Raw genomic sequence first — 19724 nt, 5'->3', positions numbered from 1 at the left:
TGTAGGCCCCCTTTAGGTACTGGAAGGCTGCTATAAGGTCTCCTTGGAGCTTTCTCTTCTCCAGGTTGAACAACCCCAACTCCCTCAGCCTGTCCTCACAGGTGAGGTACTGCATCCCTCTCATCATCCTCATTGGCCCTCATCTGGACCTGTTCCAACAGGTCCTTCCAACTGGCAGCATCTCGGGGTGGTTAGGACACCTGGCCCTGGCCCTTCAGCTTCATTTGCAAAAGCACCGATCAGGTGCTGATTTTGGTACCACAAGATGTTGGCTTCTGCCTTTGCCTTCAGGCGCTGGGAGAAGATTTCAAGTGGCGTTTGACACCCATCAAGGTTACACAGTGACATTTATTATAAATGATTATTTCAGGTCTAAGAGAGAATCATCTTTCCTTCAAAAATTCAGCATGAAAAACAGGATTGAGTACTCTTGGGGGGGTGGGGGGGTGGCGGGGAATAAAATACACTTCAGGTAACTGAGAGGAATGCATTTTGGCAGTGCAGAATTCTGTCTGCGTTACTTAAGCAGCTTCCATAGGTACATTTAAAACCAGCCCCCGAGCAAGGGAATTTACGGGGGCGGTGCAGAGCTCTTCGGCGCGCAGAGTACCGGTTCAGCTCCTGGGGGTTCGAATTTCGGCCGGACCCGCGGCGGAGGGCAGGAGCCTGCAGCGGCCGCTCTGCCCCCGCCCCGCGGCTCCTCACCGGCGCGGGGAGGGGGGGGAAGCGAGCCCCCGGCGCCACGACCGCCGCGGCCGTTACGGGCCACCGCCTAACGGCCAACCGTTTAACGGCCAGCCTCACGGCCCGCCGATTCCCTCCACCGCGCTACATAGCGGTAGGACGGAGGCAGGACGCCCGGGCGCGGGGGGGCTGGGGCGGAGGGATCGCCCCGCGGCGGGCTTCCGAACCGCTTGCGCTGCCGCCTGAGGGGGCTACGGTCGGTGGTTGTGCGGTTGGGGGGCTGCTCCCCTCTCCCCGTGTTGTGCGACGCAATTCTAGTCGGGTCGGTGAGGCTCTTTGCATCTCTCTGCCACAGCAGGAATTCCTGTTCAGGCATCTCAATTTTTCCGAACAAAGCTAGAAGTCAGTACCGTACCCCTCATGCTCTCTCCTCTACTTTTCCTTCCTTTCCTCAGCTCGTCCTCCTACCTTCTAAGACGCGTGCTGGAAACCAGACTCGCTTTTCTTGCATGAGCACGTCCTGTAGGCAAGGTTTAGGGAACCCTGGAGAGGAGGAAAGGAAGTTTTAATAGAAAAAGTGCATTAGCTGCTACAACTAGCGATAGGATGAGGGGCAACGGTTTTAAACTAGAGCAGGGTAGGTTTAGATTAGGCATTAGGAAGAAGTTCTTTACAATGAGGGTGGTGAGGCACTGGAACAGGTTGCCCAGAGAGGTGGTGGAGGCCCCATCCCTGGAGACATTCAAGGCCAGGCTGGATGAGGCTCTGAGCAACCTGATCTAATTGAAGATGTCTCTGCTTACTGCAGGGGCATTGGATTAGATGACCTTTAAAGGTCCCTTCCAACCCAACACATTCTATGAACTAGGATAGGTAGGCAGCTGGAGTTCATGCTGGCTTTTTGAAAAGTGTGAAAATCTTAGCTGCGCCACCAGATATCTTGAGTACAGGTGCTTGGGGAGTCAGGGAGGATGGCAGTAGTCTTTGTTTTTAAAGAAAGCTGTGAGAACCCCACCTCTCATTTTGGGCCTTAGGGGAAAGTTTCAACTTCGCTGTCCAACTTCAAGAGGACCAGTTTAAAGGCAGGGAAATTAACATCAACCTATTTCACCTGAGTGTCAAGGAGGAAAGTACCCCTGCTAATTTTATAGGTGACCAGCCCAGTCAGATAAACATGAAGGAAAAGAAAGGAATTAATTAATTTGGATTTTTCATTTTCCTTTTTTTTGTGACTTTCCTAAGTTGTTTTTTCGTAGTATTTTTGCTTTGAGAAAGAGACAAACATTTTTTGTAAGAGGTGATTGCATATCAAAGTCCACAGAACAGTGGCTGCTTTGCTAATATTGGACAAACATAAGGAGATAATTATTTAGCACCACATCAGCCTTGCCTCTGATTTTCTATTTCCTGAATCAGGCAATAGTGTCTAGGAGAGTATGTTACAGTTATGCCTGTGGTTGGCTGCCCCAAGGCTTTGCAAGTACTACTGCATAATTCTTGATAGTTATTTTAATTTTTAATAGTAATAGTGCTCTGATTAGAATAACCATTTACATGCTTGTTAATCTGTTATTCTAGGTATGACCTTAATGGCACATCTTAACATTTGTTTTATAAAATATTTCTCCATTGTAACATCCCTGTGAAAATAAACAAGCTATTTTTAGAGGAAAGGTTAAACTCAAGGTAAGGACTTCAGCTATAGCTCTCCTGATGATTACAGTGCCTTAAAACTAGTTGCTCAATCCATGTGTAGATTTGAGCACACTGAATGAAACATTGAATTTTCTATATGTATTTATGAGTATTAAGATCTACCGAATGGGACTGATGTCAGTGAGTACATGCAAGTGGATGAGTACGCCCCATAATAGGAAAACATGGAAAGAGAGGATATAGATGCTTCTTTTTATCTCTGAATTATGGGCTTAGGATTCAGAAACTAAACCTTCTCTAGGCTTATATGCTAGTGTAGTAGAAAGGGAAAGAAAATGAAAGGAGCCACCTTTTCCTAACAGCCTACTGCTTAGCAGTCAGCTATGAATATACTTTGTTTTGGGCCGTATTAGAAATCCTCAACTAGGACAATTAACTTGCTGGTCCCTGGCCATCAGGAGACGGATGGAGAAATTCCTTTTTCCTGTTGAAGAATAGCCTCCGTTCTATGTGAACTGCAGTGCTGCAGGGATTAGGCACAAAATTAAGAGAAAGCCTGACGCTATTTCATTACACTGAAGATGTTTGATGCTAAATTATATTTAAAATACTACTCGACGCCCTCCATCTCGCATTATTTCTGCGAACACTTACACAGGTTTAGAATATTATACATGGCAGGGGCGTTTGTATAAAAATCATGTGTAAGTGCTTATGTGAGCAATGCTTTAAGACCTGGTATGGAAATGTATACAGGACTTTTTGTAAGCTCAGTTGCTGATTATGTGTGTATATTTTACAAACTAAAATTTAAACAAATCATTTATATTCTAGAACATTTCTATTTCTTATCAGATATTCAGTGAAAGTATTAATATTGTAAAAATTTTATTTGTTATATGGAAAGATGTTCACAAAATATAAACGTATGGTAAATTATTTAAAAAAAAAAATCTTTTTGTAATCATCTTTGTAATCATCTTCAGCTTGACATTTGTAACCTATCATAAAATGCCTGTGAAGTCAGTTTTGAGTTAAGATGCTCTCATTTCTATTGTTTTTATTCCCTACCTTATACTTCCTTCCCATCTTCTTGAAAAGTAGACTTGAAAAATCTGGACTGTTATAAACACAGCTTTTTTTTTTTTTTTTTTTTGCACATTTCAGGATGGAGGGAGTACAAAAAAATAATAAAGTAAGTTCAAACACGGGAGAAGATGCTGGGCCCAGTCTTGCTGCCACGAATAGTGCTGGGCCTCATCTCACTGCAGAGAGTTCTGTGCCTACTCTTGCTGTACCAGAAGATGCTGTAGCCAGATCTATTCGCAATACTCGACGAACGACAAGCTTTTCCTCTTCCCAAGAGTCTTTTTCTATTGCAAGCCGAAAGTTGTCTAGATTTTGCCGGAGCGCTAGTGGAGTTCTGTCCTTGCAAGAAGTTCTAAGAGAAAAACAGGTTTAGTATTCAGCCTTAGATCTTGAAATAGATTTAGGGATCTTTTCTCAGACTATTAAATTCAGTTTATATTAATTATTTATTTTTTATTTCTTTTCTTTCCCTCCCCGCCCTCCTGTTTTGTTTATACTCAGTTCTTTTATTAAATTATTGCTGGTGTAAAGTGAGTGAGTCTTTGTTTTCAATGTTTGCAGTATTTTAACATTTTATTTTAAAGTAATAGAGGAAGGAAGTGGGAGATATTGACTAAATAGTTTACACTGAAGCAAAGCTGTACCCAGCTTAGTTCCTGCAAATTTACCCACTCTAGATACTTTAGTTTTAAATTGATGTTGTGACCTTCCTTTATTAATACAATAAATTGAAATATTGATTGTGAAAAATAAAATCAGTTGATATGGCACACAAATATCTTAAAATCTAGCTGTAGTATATTTAATGTTTGCTTTTCCTTGATATATCCTCAGAGTTGACTTTACGTTTTATAATAATTCTTGGTAACTTGTTCTTCTATTAGCCTCTGAAAATATAGATATTTTTAAAGAGTAGGGCAGTTCTGTAGTCTTGCAATACAAGACAGTAGGTTTCAGTATTAGTTTCAAGTTAAGTAGCAGGTCGTTGTGGTCACTGTGTATTTTTAGTTTGAAGGACGACTTTAATGTTTTAGGCTCGATACAAAGAAGCAAGAGAACATCGAAGAGCAAAAGTTGATGCTTCATATAAATACATATTCGAAGTTCTCAGTGTCAGTCTAGATTTAGAGTTAACAACTGTGGAAGAAATGATTTTGGACGCCCCTTCGGTGAGTCTGTTCCATATGTTTGTTGATTTCAAGTATTAGTCAAAATATGTAGCAGATTGCCCCTTTGGTATGAAGTGTTATCCATCATTTCGATTGTTTCTGCCAGGAAGCATGATTAATAAGGCATGCAACTTATCTAAAATGATACCTGACTAAATCATTCAGTTTAGTTTCCTGGCAGATTTGCAAATATTCATCAGGTTTTTGATTCTGGCTTTTTCATCTTTCTGACCTCAAGGAAAATATAATTGCTGCTGTTATTTTGACCCAAGGGATTCTTGTCACATCCACCAGTTCTAACAAGTTTCACCCATCTCAGCCTGACATTTTTATATTCTAAAGATGATCATTTTTATTTGTTAAGCAAGTCCTCACTGAAATGCCAAAGATACTGCAAAAATATGTGTAACTTCATAGGAACATTCTGAAAATTAAGACTATTATTTAGTAATTAGAGGGAAGATTAATCCTACACCATTTAATTACTGTAACTACATTTGGAAAGACCCATAAATAATTTCCAGTTTTGAATGCTTAAAAGATGAGATACAGTAGGATTGTAGAGTGAGTAGATCCCAAACCTGTGGAACTTCTGAAAGCTCAGTCATTCTTTGTGTGTCTTTAGTGTTGTGTCTTTCGTAGTGTCTCAAAGTGATTGAACAAGCAGGAGCAACCAGCTAACCAACCTCACCATATTTGAGGAAGAACATTATATGCCACCAAAACTTTAAACAGTGGCATAGTCAAATAATTTTTGCATGTCGTAAAGGCACAGAAAAATATTTTGAGTAACAAATATTTTTTTGATTTAACAGTTTGAAGCCTTTGATTCTTTTTTTGCCAAGGGAGGAAGTAAAACACTGAAAATTTTCTATCAAGAAGGAGAAGCACCAGGAATAGGTAAAATTTTAGTAATATTAATACAGGCAGATGTAATAGTGGCTTCTATTGTTAATTTTGTTTAATGTTTCCCAGAATAAAATTTTTACTTGTTCATAATTTTGCAGCCTTTTGATATAAGGACTGAAAATTAATATTTTAAATGCTTACTTGAAGTCAAATTGTTTAGAAAAATTTCAGTCAATTTTAGCCATTCTTGGAAAGAAGGCTATAAAAAGATAAATTCTTTTGAAATCTTAAATCAGTTGCAGCTTTTTCTTAAAGGAGTTATGCCCCCAGCTCATTAGAAAACACTTTCATAAAACCTGTCTGAATTTGCTTTTATTATAAATATTTGAAATTTTTTAGTTTTCACGTGCTCAGCAGAGAATTAGCATTCAATGTCTAAAATAATTGCATAGGATTATATCCATAGAGGACCTGAGGGTATCTCATATTCTCTATTTTCTCCTTTAGGCGTGACGTCTTGTTTGATAGGGTGAATGCAAATAAGCAAAGAAAGTATCTCAGTCACAAGCAAATTAACCCAAAATGATGGGCTTGAGCAAATTCCCTTTTCAGTGCAGTACAATACACCAAAATTGCTTTGTAAAATATATGTTATATGTTTGTTGTAGGTATTTAATGATGTTGTCAATTACAGCCATGAATTCTGCTGGTTTTGATTCTCTTACACACGAAAGAAGAGAAGAAATGATTTCTATGTTTATTTCACTATATTGATTTTAAGCATTGTATAATATCCTTACTTTAAAAATAGTGACACCTATGACATTCTTTTCAGAATGTGGTCGGACAATCCCAGGAGTTGCAAAAGGAAGTAAAATGATGCAGTTGTATGTGGACAATACACCAGACAAATTCGTAGGACTATGCTTATTTTTTGTTCGTTGTAAGAATGACAGCCCTATAAATGCAAAAACTATACATGAGGTATTCTCTTGTATATTTTAAAAACTAAAAACTTTAAAAGTAGCTATTTTTATTCCATTATTTGTTTCACTGTTGTCACATAACTAAAGTTACTGGTAACTGTTGTTTTAATGTTAAGCGATAGCATGCTTTTTGCTCTCCTTTCTGGGTAGACAATGAATAGCTGTATTATCTCGGCAAATACTCAGAATATCTTGTGAATTCAGTGTCTGACAGGACTCTTGTTAAAGAAGTCAGCATTTAGATGAATTTCTCATTCTCTTTGCTGTTTTTGAAGAGGTTAAAGCCACTAAATACATTTTAGATGTAGAAGGACTCACTGAGGAGACTTTATTGCAAATACCAGGAGAGGAAAAGTTTACTTGTACTTTTCTCTTTTATGTGTCTTTGAATGTGTGAAATACACATTTATCCTATGTAAATTACGTAGCATGAGTTTTTCTGCTTTACAAGACAAATTCTTAGATAAGTGTGGGACTCATTTCCATTTATCTTAGTTACACATCTTAATACTTAGGCAGTGCTCAAGGAACTGTAAATTAATAAGAATCAGTCCTATATATGTATCTACTGATTAGTGTGATTTCAAATTCTTCAGACAGAAAATCCATTATTAATCTATATACTTTGTGTATTAAAAATATTTAATTCCTTTTGAGAGCTGGGAAGGCGAAGGGCAAAAAGGACTATTAGAAGTAAGAGACGATCTGTCTTTATCAAAAGTCTCAACATTGGTCATAAATATTACTTTTGCATCAAATTCTTAAGTGATGAGAAAAGGAAATTTATGTTCTAGGAAATTTGCTACATGAAGTATGTAAATATTTGCTCATTTGAAGGACATTTAAAATATTAGAATATTAAAAATAGTCAGAACTTGTAAAGTTTAGTTTTGGAGAGTAGATAAAAATTTTATCTGATCTGAAGTAATATACATTCAGTCAGATAATTGCTTCCAATATAATTTCAGATATGGACTTTCAGAGCATTTTTGCTACTTGCATTTCATTACTTAGTACCTAATTGTAGATGGGGACATTTAGAGTATTTTTAATTGTTATGTACTACTAAACAATTTCCAAACTTTCTGTATGATAGGGAAATAACTGAAATTACAAAAGTATAACCTGGCATCCATTTAAAACTGTATTAAATCTTTTTTTTTTTTTTTAAATGGTATCTTATGGTCACATTGTAGGTATTGGTATTTTGTAAGGATTTTGTCTTCTTAAATTGAAGTTTTTATTGGCAAATTGGAGTGCCTTTATAAAAAAATACACTGATTTTATAATACTGTGTCCAGTCTAAGTTACTGCATTACTAACAATCGTTCTATTACAATGCAGGAGATATTCTTTGGTGTTTTGGATGCCACTGAAGGACTCCTACGTGGTGTTAGGAATATGATAGAAAAAATTTTCGTCCCGGCTATCTTTGCAACAAATAATTGGGGTGCTTTAAGTCAGACCAAACAGGATACGAAAGACAAACAGAATTTCATGGAAACAATTAACAGATACCTTTCATTTTTAGAAGGTAAGCATTATATTTAGGAAGTAATCAAACTAGAGGAATTCTACTTAAGAATATCCATTTAAAGGCAGTAGCATGTAGGTAAGGAACTTTTCACATTCTGCAAGGAACAATAAAATGGTCGATAACTTGCATAGTAAATACATGAGTAGATTATTTACCTAAGAAAATACTAGTGATATGTTACTTTTAAGGAGGAACACTGGATTTAAAAATAAGGATTTTCTGCTTTATGTAAGCGCAATGAAATGGCTTTTGTATTGAAACAACACTGATTGCAGACATATATTCCCAAATTTACAGTAGTAGAAATTAATTTTAGACTCTTACTTGTTTCTGTATTATAATTGTTGTGTTGTTGTTTTTTTTCAGGGGCTATAATAAGCATTGAAGGAACTGTTGAGTTGAAAAAAATAGATTACATTAATTTTTCTAAACTCCGGTCCTTTGAGAAAGTAACTGCAGCAGCTGATAATCCTGACATGGTTCACCAGCTAGAGGAAGTACTTATGATATGGTATAGACAAATTGAACAGGTAAGTCTGTCTTAACACATCAATCCAGTATGAATATGGATAGATATTTATAAATGATGTATGAGACTTGCATGAAGTTAGCTGAAGCCTTCAGCTGCATCTCCACCTGAATAAGGCAAGTGCTTCACTTCTATGCACAAGTGAAGTTAAGTCGGTAGTCCTTATCCCTAGGAACTTACAATCTACCAAGAATAAGAGTTTCTGAACAATTAATAAACAAATAGTAAGAAGGAGAGGACAGAAGGATGCAGGACTTCCATGATAAAGCACAGAACCTTTTGTCAAAATAAATAATCTGGCTAGACTGGGACATACTCTGTTTATAAGGGCTACTCTGTGTGTTTAGCTCACAAGAATAAAAATGTAAAAAGAGCTGACTGTGTGTTTATCAACATACAAATGAGTACATTTATGACTTAACATCTGATATTTAATGTTTTTATTAAAATAGTTCTTCAAGTTTTTTACAAGTGAAGTTACGTTTAGTGCATTTCAATCTATGGATTCTGATTAAAGAAAAAAAAGGTATATGCTGAGATTCACAGAGTTTATGACAGCAGTTGTACGTATGTATTAGTTGCCTTCATTTCAGTTTAAGAATGTGATTAAGTTCAATTCAGACTTAGGATGCTTTTCCAAATAAGAACCATTTTCATGTGTCAATAACTGCAAGATTGTTCCTTTTCAAGTTAGTACCTTCAGAGTGTTTCTTTTCTTCTTTATAATTTGTCTGTTCTCCATAGTAGACTTTTGTGAGGTTTTTTTCAAATTCATTGCAGGTTCTGATTGAGAGTAAGCAGATGAGGAAAGAAGCTGATGATTCAGGTCCACTGACTGAACTACAGCACTGGAAATGTATGTCTGCTAAATTTAATTTTATTATTGAGCAGATCAAAGGACCAAACTGCAAAGCTGTCATTAATGTTCTCAATGTTGGACATTCTAAACTACTAAGGGTAATTATTTTTTTTCTTGTTGTTTTTTACTATAGTAGACAAAGCTTGCAATATTTATTTTGTTTCATGGCATCTAAGATATATTTCCTGTGGAGAATTAAGAGAGGAAAAATTAGATATGGTGCTGGTGTGCTTAATATATTAAGAGAAATAACAAGACATTTTTAGGGATACAGGACAAAAAGTATCATAAATGAAAATAACTTTTATTGCCTGCTTTGAAAATGCCTTTTAAAAATTAATTTACCAAGGTTTACTTCTGGCAAATCAGTGCAAGTTAAAGAAATAGTTCACTAGGTATGAAGTTTTTTACAGTACTGTTTTCCCTCTAGATGTGGCAGGAGTTAGATGCCAGAATCACAGATGCAGCAAATGAATCAAAAGATAATGTGAAATACTTATGCACACTTGAAAAAGTTTGTCAGCCACTTTACAACTATGATCTTGTAAGTATGCCTTTCATCATTCTTTAAGCATAGTTTAGGTATTTACATAGAATGCCCAGGGCAAAAGAAATCTTTGTATTTGCTTAAAAGTATTTTTTTCTAATTTACTTTTCCTTTTTTCCTGATTTTTTTTCTAAATGTCTGTCACACTAAATGTTAAAGTGTTAGTTCATTCTATATTACATAAAATACAATATTTTAAAATATGTATTTTATCAATAAAGTTAAATATGTATGATTGCCTTGTAAGTCAGTCCTGTTAAAACAGGTACATATTTTATAATACTAGATACTCAAAATATGTCTTTCACTGAAAATTCCGTATATGTCAATGGTTAATCACACAGCTATAACCAAAATTTCAGTATGTAGAGAATAATGAAACCTAGTGAGGTCCTAAATGGGTAAATTAATATTTTGATATTGAAAACAGTATTAGCTGCTTCTATTTGCAGAAGTACCAGCTAGTCAGAATTTAAATAATTGGTTGTCCACGTCGGCTAGTCAGCCCTAGTTCAAGGTAACAGTTACTAGGTTTAATATTAACTATTAATTATTATAACAGGTATATGTTTCTAACGCTTATTGCAAAATAGGGTGGAAGGGGGAAATACCCTAGCAAAAATTGCATGTTCTGCTTTGTTTTTTAGCTGTCCTTACCTCTTGTCCTCTGTCAGTAAGTGTTGCATTTGTTTTGAATTGTTGGCAGCTTAGGATCCTACTTCAAAGTTTTAACTGAGGGAAGCAAAAAGGCCGTGATAATATATGATATAGAACTGATATTCCATGAAATAGTAGAAGAGAGGGGTACAATAAACAGTATTACTAAGACTCTGTTTATCTTCAGCTCTTCAGAGTATCACTAGAGGGTGCCAGGTACCAGGCCATAATAACAAGCTACTTTGTACAAGTTATTAAGATAAAATTCTTTTTATCTTAAACACAGACAGACATTTGTGGGTGGAAATCCATTAAAGAGTTCATCATTTTACTAATAGAGGATCAGTAACTATAGTGCTTTGTTTAATCTGGAACAATTTGGATAAATCTGAATTTCTGTTTCATTTCTTGAAACATTGATCAAGATACTTTGGGTAGGATTTTCTATTGTATTCAACTTAAAAATAATGACATCCAAGTTACATATATCCTGTTTTAAAAGAACTACATTCTGTATTGAGGTGAATTTAATATCTGATATTAAAAAGTATTTTAAATAGTAGTGGTTTAGGAATGCAGATTTAATATAATATTTATTGTGTGCATAAAATATGGCATTTAGTGTATGCAGTATCACACAAAGTCACATTTGTAGCTGAAGTGGGTTACTATGTGAAAATTCAGAGTGAGCGTTTAACTTGGGCTTTGAATAGTCCAGTATTCAGGGTTTTATTTTTTGTCAAAGATTAGAAAAGAAACCCAGTAGACTCAGAATCCCAGAATTGTATTTTGTGTGGGAGGGTGCGGGAGGAAGGTGTTGAACAACATGTGGACACTGAGGTTTGTTTTTATACTATATAGCCTTTCTTTCACATTATTCTGCCAAATGCATATGCCTGCGCTGTCTATCCAGAGTATAAATGTGTTTACTTTGAGTTTGAAGCCCAAAGTTAATTCCAGGAGCTTGGCTGCTGTGTTGAGGGGCAATTACTTTTTCTTGCTGTTCTGAATTGCAACTCTGAGTCCTTGATAATGTTAATGACTTATAGTTTTTTACCTTTTTTTTTTACCTTTTACCTTTTTTTTTTCTTTTTTTCCAAAATACTCTGGAAGTTATTGAATTACAGAACACTTGTATTAGCATGGTTTGATTTTAATTATATGAACAATGATTCCATGAAACATGGGAGATTTAGATATTTCATAAGTTGATTGAATGAATTAGACGCTCATTAATGAAATTAACATTGTGACAATTATTTCATGAGTTTTGTGAAATACCTGAATGAAACATTAATTGTAATGATTGTAGTCACAATGGAATTGCGTGAAATATATTTAACAGCTGTATTTGAAGGAAAACAAAAGCATTAATCACAGACAAACAGTGTCAGCTGCTAGAAGAATACTTCTTTTTGTGCCAAAAAATGCAAACTGTACTTTTTGGATCAATGTTTGATTTTAATCATCAAAACTCTGTTTTAAGGTATCAATGACAGATGGAATACCAAACCTGATGAATGCTATACGAATGATTCACAGTGCTTCAAGATATTACAATACTTCTGAGAGAATGACATCATTGCTTATAAAGGTAAATATATTAAGAATAATATTCATTATAAAAATTATGTGGTTTTTCAGGAGAAAAAACCTCATTTTGTTTAAATAGGTAGGACATTTGTTAAGAAATGGCAATAAATAGTGTGTGTCTGCATAGGAAAGGAAGAGAAGTCTGTTGATCAGGAGAGGATTGAACTTGGATTAGAGACTTGCCTTCTGGAAGGAATTTTGTTGTTATTCTTGGTTTAGCAAGTTTTTCAGGTTTTATCTTCTTGATTAATCTCCTGATTTGAATTAATCTGCTCAGTTGTTTCCTAAATCACTGAATCCACAAAGATTATTTTATTATCAGCCTTGAAGACCTAATTAAGCTCATGGCCATCAGTCCGACTAGACTGTTCCTCCAAAATGCATGAAAGACAAAAGGTTCGTGTTTCAGAAGCAAGTCATACTTGAAAAGTTAATTGAATCTTAGGTCATAAACTTTGCCACCCTAAACAGAAAATTAAGACCAGCTATTAAACCTATGTCTTTTGCAGAATCCAGGTATTCACTGAAGATGTTTTGTGTACTGGTTTTAAAACAAAGAAATCCTTCATACCTAAAATACACACCTCCAGTAAGCATATAGGGGAAATTCATAGTAGACCCTCATTACACCACTTTTTTGGTGTTTATTTTAGTGCACCCCAGGTTTTAGTGTAAAGTTTTATTACAATTCAGTTTGAACTAGGCTATTAAGAAACATGTGCTTTTCTGAGGCTATGTTTTTCCATGGCTAGAGCCGTTTTCCGCACATCGGATGTTAGGTATGGATTATGCAGCAATGTTTATATTGCATGTTATGTAATTGTTTTTTATATGTTTGTGTATTGACACTTGCTAGTGTCTATTATTTCTTGGTTTAAAGGATTTAGCATTTCACTACAGACGTTAATAACAACCTGGTTACATGAAGCTGTGCTAAGAAGCAAGGAAAAAGCTCTATTTTAATCCAGTGGTTTAAGGTCCTACTTACTGTTTGCTTCCATTTAAAGATGATCAGAGGTGACACTGGAGGTCTGTCCTGGTTTGAGCGACACAGGACTAATTTCTCTTTCAATAATTTCACTTTTCGGTAAGGTCTCTTCTAATGCTTGGGAAAACTGTATTTTTAGGAGATTCTAGTATATGAATTTGTGAAAAAAATTTACTTTATAGCCAGGTATGGTATGTGAGTTTTAAGGTCTCAGTGATTTTGAACTAGCCAGGTGCGGTGATGAGGAGCAAGACCCAGGCACTTGACCCAAGCAGGCCAACAGGATTATTTCATACCATGAACGTCACATTCAATATGAATTAGAAAGTTTGCTGAGGAGTCCCTCTCTTCTGAGATGGCTGTGATCCTGAGAACTACTTCCCCCAGTGCTGGACCCCTGAGCCCTTCCTTTCCTCCCAAAGCTGTAGCACTCACAGTGTCCGACATTTGCTGTCAATTGCTGTGAGCGCACAGCTTCACACAGAATCACAGAATGGTTTGGGTTGGAAGGGACCTTAAAGATCATGTAGTTCCAACCCCCCTGCCATGGGCAGGGACACCTCCCACTAGACCAGGCTGCTTAAAGCCTCATCTGGCCTGGCTTTGAACACTTCCAGGGATGGGGCTTCCTACTGGTAGAATTGGCTCTGTGTAATCCTTGCATATCTTATATTGGTATCAGGATCAATGTTGGTTCTTTAGTATTATTAATGTTAATTATTTAGTTGTATTCTATTAAATCTGTTTATATTTCAGCCCTCCGGTTTCCTTGTTTTTTTCCCCTGATTCCCCGTCCTGGGCGAGGAGGGGTCTTCAGATGGTAGAATAATTGTCTAAATGACAATAAATTGCTGTGGGTTCCTCAAATCATAACAAGGTCCTATCTACAACTTCACCAGTCATTGTATTACAGTGTGAGGCTGCCTTTGGTGTGGCAGTTTTCAGTCTTTATTCAGTTAGGGATTCTTAAGACCTGCTTACAGTACATTCATGTGTCAGGAAAACTGTTTTGAATTGTTCACATTAATTAACAAACAAAAAAGATTAGCCACCTGTAGCTGTTCTCTGAGATGTGTTTTCTATATTTGCATTCACTCCCATGCTCCTCTGTCTCTTTTTGTCATTTCAAACTTTGGACTGTTGTGGTTGAGAAGTAGAAGAATGTTCTCTCCTTTTCATAACCATGGGAGACCAAGGTAAAGACATACTGCTAGGAAAGATATTTTTTTAACATCAGTTTTTAAATAAGGATGTACACACTACAAAGTGTAAAGAGACAACGTAAGTGAAGACTAGTTTTAGTTAAATAACTTCTCTTTGTTCTTGAGTTGTGTTTGGTGACGTTCTGTGTTTATGCATATGTATTGCTGTACTTACAAATACTTCCTGGGACTTAAATACACTTCTGGGAGTGTTTATCCAAACACTGATAGTGCTAATACATGCATGTGGGAATTTTGTTAGATTTTACGGAACATTGAGACCTACTTGTTTTCATGTGTCTGCACTAGGTTACAAATCAAATGGTCACGACATGTAGAGCGTATATTACAGATGGTGGCTTGTCTCGTGTCTGGGAGCAGGAGACATCAACAGTCATTGGGAAAATTAAGGTTTGTATTTTGGTATTTTATTATTTACCTATCAAACCTATTGATTACCTATTGATATGCACAAGGAAGTCCATATCAATATATATCAAGTACTTCTCACCCCTTCACTGTTTTATTTCATGATGTTTTGAGTGTTTTCCCATCTCTTAGCCTATTGGCATTTGCTGAAATTAGAATGGCCTCATTTTTATCAGGGTGGTCTGTCAATAACCTTGGAATTGGCATCTTCACCATATGTGTGACCAAGGAATTTTGTGATCCTGCATAATCCTCATTCTTCCCTCTTGAGGGTATCTGATATGATACCATCTTCCTCTACCATGGGGAACCTGGTATTTGAATAGACTCCCATCTTGTTACACTAGCTCCTTCCAATACCAGACTCTCTTGGCATATCATGAAAGTTCAGTGCTAAGAGAGTCTTCCTCTTCTTCAGCTGATGGTGACATATTAAGAACTAATTAAGCACATGCAATATGCCATGGCAAAATATGTCCAGCTGTGGGGTTACTGCTTGCCAATACTGAATTCATTTCCACCTTCTCCTGTGTCAGGCCTCAGCTGCTGACTTCCTGTCTTGACCAGAAAGGTGTAGGATTTCATAGTCCTTTAAAAATTAAGTCCAGAGGTACAAAAGAAAATGTATTGAATGTATCTTTCCTGACCTGACAGGATGATATGATTCTAATAATTCATCTGTTTTATTGAGGTCATCCTGTAAGTGTTCTACAGCTGACAAGCTCACATTATTCTATGAGAGAAATATAAGCCCAGTTTCTAGTCATGGTGATCAGTCTTCATTCTACTATATATTCAGAGAGTCTGGTGACTGCTGGTGTATTGTGATAAAATCTGCTTTCTGTTTTCCAAGAACTGACAGAAAATTTAGTATTCGGTGGTGATTATAGAATTTACATTTCTCACCAGTCATTGTTTTTAGATCTGATAAGGTCTTAGTCAATTATTTACTTAAAATACTGAGAGAGATGGATTATTTTTCAATCTCATTTTAACTCAGACTTGTCAGCACATGTTAGTTTGTATAACCAATTTCCGTTAAGTCCACTGGGAGTTCCAAATGGACAGTTATGCCAAATTCCATCCTTACCCAGAGGACAGTCTTGCCATTCTTAATTAACTTAATGGCTTTTCTTAATATTCAGTAGTTTTCTTTAGAGCAGGAGTCATCACCTGCTCTTTTCTGGCCTCTACTTTCCCCTTCTTTTTTGGTGACTCGTTTCCCAGTGTTAAGTCTTTCACTGTACGTACTGTTGTACATCTGTATGTTGCAAATATTTGCTACACATACTGAAAGAAAACCACTGCATGTAAGTCATTACTTTCTGTTGACTGAAACTAGATTCAGTGATAATTAACCACTTTGGAATGACAGTAGGTTTGAGTTCTCCAGTCTCTTACCCATAAGCATAGCATAACAAGTATGGTATTAATTCCTTCACTTTTTAGGATTGCATGTTTCTGTTGAAAGAATATCAGAAATGCTTTCATCAAACAAGACAAGAGATTCTGGAAACTCTAGGAGAAAAGACATTTGAAGTATCAGAAATGTACATTTTTGGAAAATCTGAAGCTTTTTGTAGGAGATTAGAAAAAGTGAGTATACTGCTATTATCAGTAGAGAAGGGCTTCTGCAAAGAATGGTTTACAAGGTGGACACTTGTCAACATACATGCTCTTAATTATCCTGTGAAGGAGTTCATAACTCTTTATTGAGAGAAATTAGGCACTTTATTGCCTAAGTAAGTCATCCCAATATTTTAAGTAATTACCTCACGATGTCCTTCTGAATTTTTCAATTTCTCTCTGTTAGAGTGGAGAGAAATAATCTAATTGACCTAGACTTAGATCATTATTTTAGGAGGTTTAAAATAATGTTAAAAATAACATACTTTTGCTTTTTTGAACAGTGTCCTAACGCATTAAAAACTCCAGTTACTGCCAAACACTGTTCTTCAGATGATTCTGCTGCTTGGTGTGATCTTAACATTTAGTTTGCTAACCTGATGAAAGGATTTTAAACTAGCATTCATAGGAAAGATTATAGGTTCTCCTTGGTGTAGAGTGAGGTCAGACAAGGGATAAGACGATAATGGAGTAGTCACCACAGGGTAGGAATTCTGTGAGTGTCTGATGTTTTTCTTTTTCATATATGAGATATATATATATATATATATATATGATATATACTGCATGGTTGGTATTTTTATTCTGTGAAATCTCTTTGTGTAATCAGTATGCATATGTCATGTTTTAACTCTTTTTTTTCCATATTGAATCTAACAGTCAAATATAAATAAGAAACCCTTTACCATCAAAAAAAACCGAAGATGATTTCACTTTGTATTGGGTTGTGGTGAAAACTGATGACGAAAACTGAATTAACCATGCTCTGTTGAAAATACTTGACTTAAAAGTTCAGAAGCAACACACTTCTGAATGCAGCAGTTAGAGAAGTGGCTACTGTTTGTTTTATTTTACTCAAGTTTTAGTTTATAGAGGAAGTAACAAATAATTTTTTATGAGGATGAATATAATGTTTATATTTCAGATAACAGAGATGATAACTGTAGTACAAACATTTTGTGCACTGAGTCTGTCTACCATTGAAGGGATAGATGTTATGTCAATAAAATTCAAAAGTATCTACCAAAGTGTTCAACAGAAACAATATGACATCCTTGATCCACGAAAAACAGAATTTGATGTGGATTTTGAGAACTTCATGGCAAAAGTTGAGGGTTTAGAGGTAAGTAATATTGCTACCTATAACTTACTTGGGGAAGAATCTCATCACTACTTACTCAGTATCTCCCTGAATGTCAGTGAGACTTTGGACTGTGAATAGGCTACATTGTTCTTCTTCCAAAGAGCAAAGATTTTGTGTTTGTCTGGAGGGAGGCTTTTCCTATTCTTTCTCCTCCTTCCAAAGGAAGCTGTAAAATATATCATACAGTCCTCACTGAAGATCTGCAGCCAAAATGACAAAAATTATGAGACCTGAGAGAGTGATCTACATGGAGGTGGTTTAGTAGCCTGAAAACACATGATTAGATTTTGGGCAGAACAAATCTGCAAGTGTTTTCAAAACATGATTTGATTCTTTGCTAAAATTGTCTAGCATTTTAAGACATGACTTGACTGATACTAGCTATTTATTGATTATAGATTGGTGAAGGCTGCTATTTTGTACTTTAAGCAGTAACGAGTCCAAATGCTACTAAGTTAAGAAATTATCAGACATCAAAATACTATTATATGACTGGAAAAACTATACCAAATTTTGTATTCTTTAGATACAAATACAGACCTTTATGCGTACCTGTTTTGGGAGAATTTTGTCTTCACAGCATGCACTTCAGTTACTTCACAGGTATTGGCAGTTATATTTTAAAATATTTAGAAGTAAATTCAAATTACTGATTAGCACAATTTAAATAACACAGCTAATTTTAGAACAAAGGGCCTAATCAAGACTTTTTCATTATTGGTGTTCTGAACCATGTAATCATCATAAAAGATGTATTTTAGCTTTCCTATGGGAATCAATATATTCACCTGTTTCTTAATTTCATTACAGTTTATTTTGTATATACTAGAGGATACTAAAAGAAAAACCTAAAAACCCTACAACAGCAACAACAGCAAAAAACCCCACCAGAGCAGAACTTTTCAACTTGCTTAAACTTGCTCAAAGCAAAAAAATTTGCCAGATCCAGAAGTATATCCTAGATTTGTGCTTTTTTCATTTATTATAATGTTCATATACCCTAAAATAAAATAAAAAAAAAAGTTATTTGTGTTTTAGAAATATCATTTTGGGTACTCATTTTAATACAGGTTTCAAAATCTGAAAATGCCATGCCTTCAAGAAGAAACAGTACATACAGTTGGTTGTATTCTTCAACATTATGTAGCAGAACTTGAAGCTATTAAAAAGGTATTTAATTTCTTTGCAATAAATTTTAAACATCATGTTAAAATAAGAGCAAATATTTTAATATGAATAGTTCTATTTATTCTGCCTATTTCATTGACTGTAAATGCTCAATTTATCATACTTCTATTTTCCTGTTACAGAAAACAGACTTGAGTATGTAGGCAAATATGATATACGTGCTCTTGCAGGCAAATGTGTCATCACAGTTTTACTCTTTAAACTAAAATATTTTCTGTTATTCCTTCATCAATTATAGAATAAATTAGTATGTTCCTTACTGGCTGTGTATATCATTTGCACATACCTTTCATTTTTTTTATGTAAGGTCTCTACAGTTAATTTGCATTTATACATGGCTATTATCTAATGCTGTAACAATATAAAATAGGTATAAAATGTAGGTAAATTGCATTTATGTTCATTAAAAAGTAATTTTCCATGATTTTTGTAGTGTACCATAACTGTATCACAAATGAGAATTAACTTGTGGGGACTGTTCACATCAGTTGACCTAAAATTTTTAGAGAGGAATTAATCAACCTGTCTTTATGTGTCTGCAAAATAAACATCGGCATCAGAACTAGACGTCTTTTTACTCAAGAAAGAAATGAGTATTCTAGAGTCAATTCATCTGATCTATTTCATGTGTTAACCTGAAGATTTAAATAATTCTCTTGAAATGGCCATTTTTCTTCAATGAGTATAAAGAGAATCTGGAAAACCAGACTGATGCAAATATTTTTTAGAGATGTTTCCATTTTTTCAGATGGATGACATGTTTACTTGAGGAGCCAAGTATCTGTAAACTTTGCACTTATTAGAAAATGGTTCCTCTAAGCAGTGACTTAAAACTGTAGCATAACACAGCTGCTCTGAAACACTCTTTACACTGTCCCTTCCCTGTCTACTCACTGTATATAATACTTCCTGAACCTCTAATCACTGGTTTAATTTGATGAACCTATTTTTAGCAGCACTGCCTGTTTAAGAAATTGCTGACCCCACCCCTG

At 35.5% G+C, this 19724-nt stretch overlaps 1 protein-coding gene across 1 annotated transcript in view; it reads left to right on the top strand.

Moving 5' to 3' along the window:
• The first annotated feature begins 6308 nt into the window (after nucleotides 1-6308).
• Nucleotides 6309-19724, top strand: part of DNAH8 (dynein axonemal heavy chain 8) — a 132401-nt gene continuing 118985 nt past the window's right edge. Inside the window, exons 1-11 of the mRNA XM_074579718.1 lie at nucleotides 6309-6431; nucleotides 7778-7967; nucleotides 8337-8500; nucleotides 9280-9456; nucleotides 9789-9902; nucleotides 12049-12156; nucleotides 14655-14756; nucleotides 16224-16370; nucleotides 17326-17523; nucleotides 18071-18147; nucleotides 18615-18714. Of these exons, the coding sequence (XP_074435819.1) occupies nucleotides 6324-6431; nucleotides 7778-7967; nucleotides 8337-8500; nucleotides 9280-9456; nucleotides 9789-9902; nucleotides 12049-12156; nucleotides 14655-14756; nucleotides 16224-16370; nucleotides 17326-17523; nucleotides 18071-18147; nucleotides 18615-18714 (1485 nt within the window). The 5' untranslated portion in view covers nucleotides 6309-6323. The remainder of the gene's footprint in view (nucleotides 6432-7777; nucleotides 7968-8336; nucleotides 8501-9279; nucleotides 9457-9788; nucleotides 9903-12048; nucleotides 12157-14654; nucleotides 14757-16223; nucleotides 16371-17325; nucleotides 17524-18070; nucleotides 18148-18614; nucleotides 18715-19724) is intronic.

The sequence above is a fragment of the Larus michahellis genome, chromosome 3, assembly GCF_964199755.1.
Source record: "Larus michahellis chromosome 3, bLarMic1.1, whole genome shotgun sequence".
NCBI lineage: Eukaryota > Metazoa > Chordata > Aves > Charadriiformes > Laridae > Larus > Larus michahellis.
Note: the sequence above shows the minus strand (reverse complement) of the source record. Positions and strands in the feature narration are given on the sequence as shown.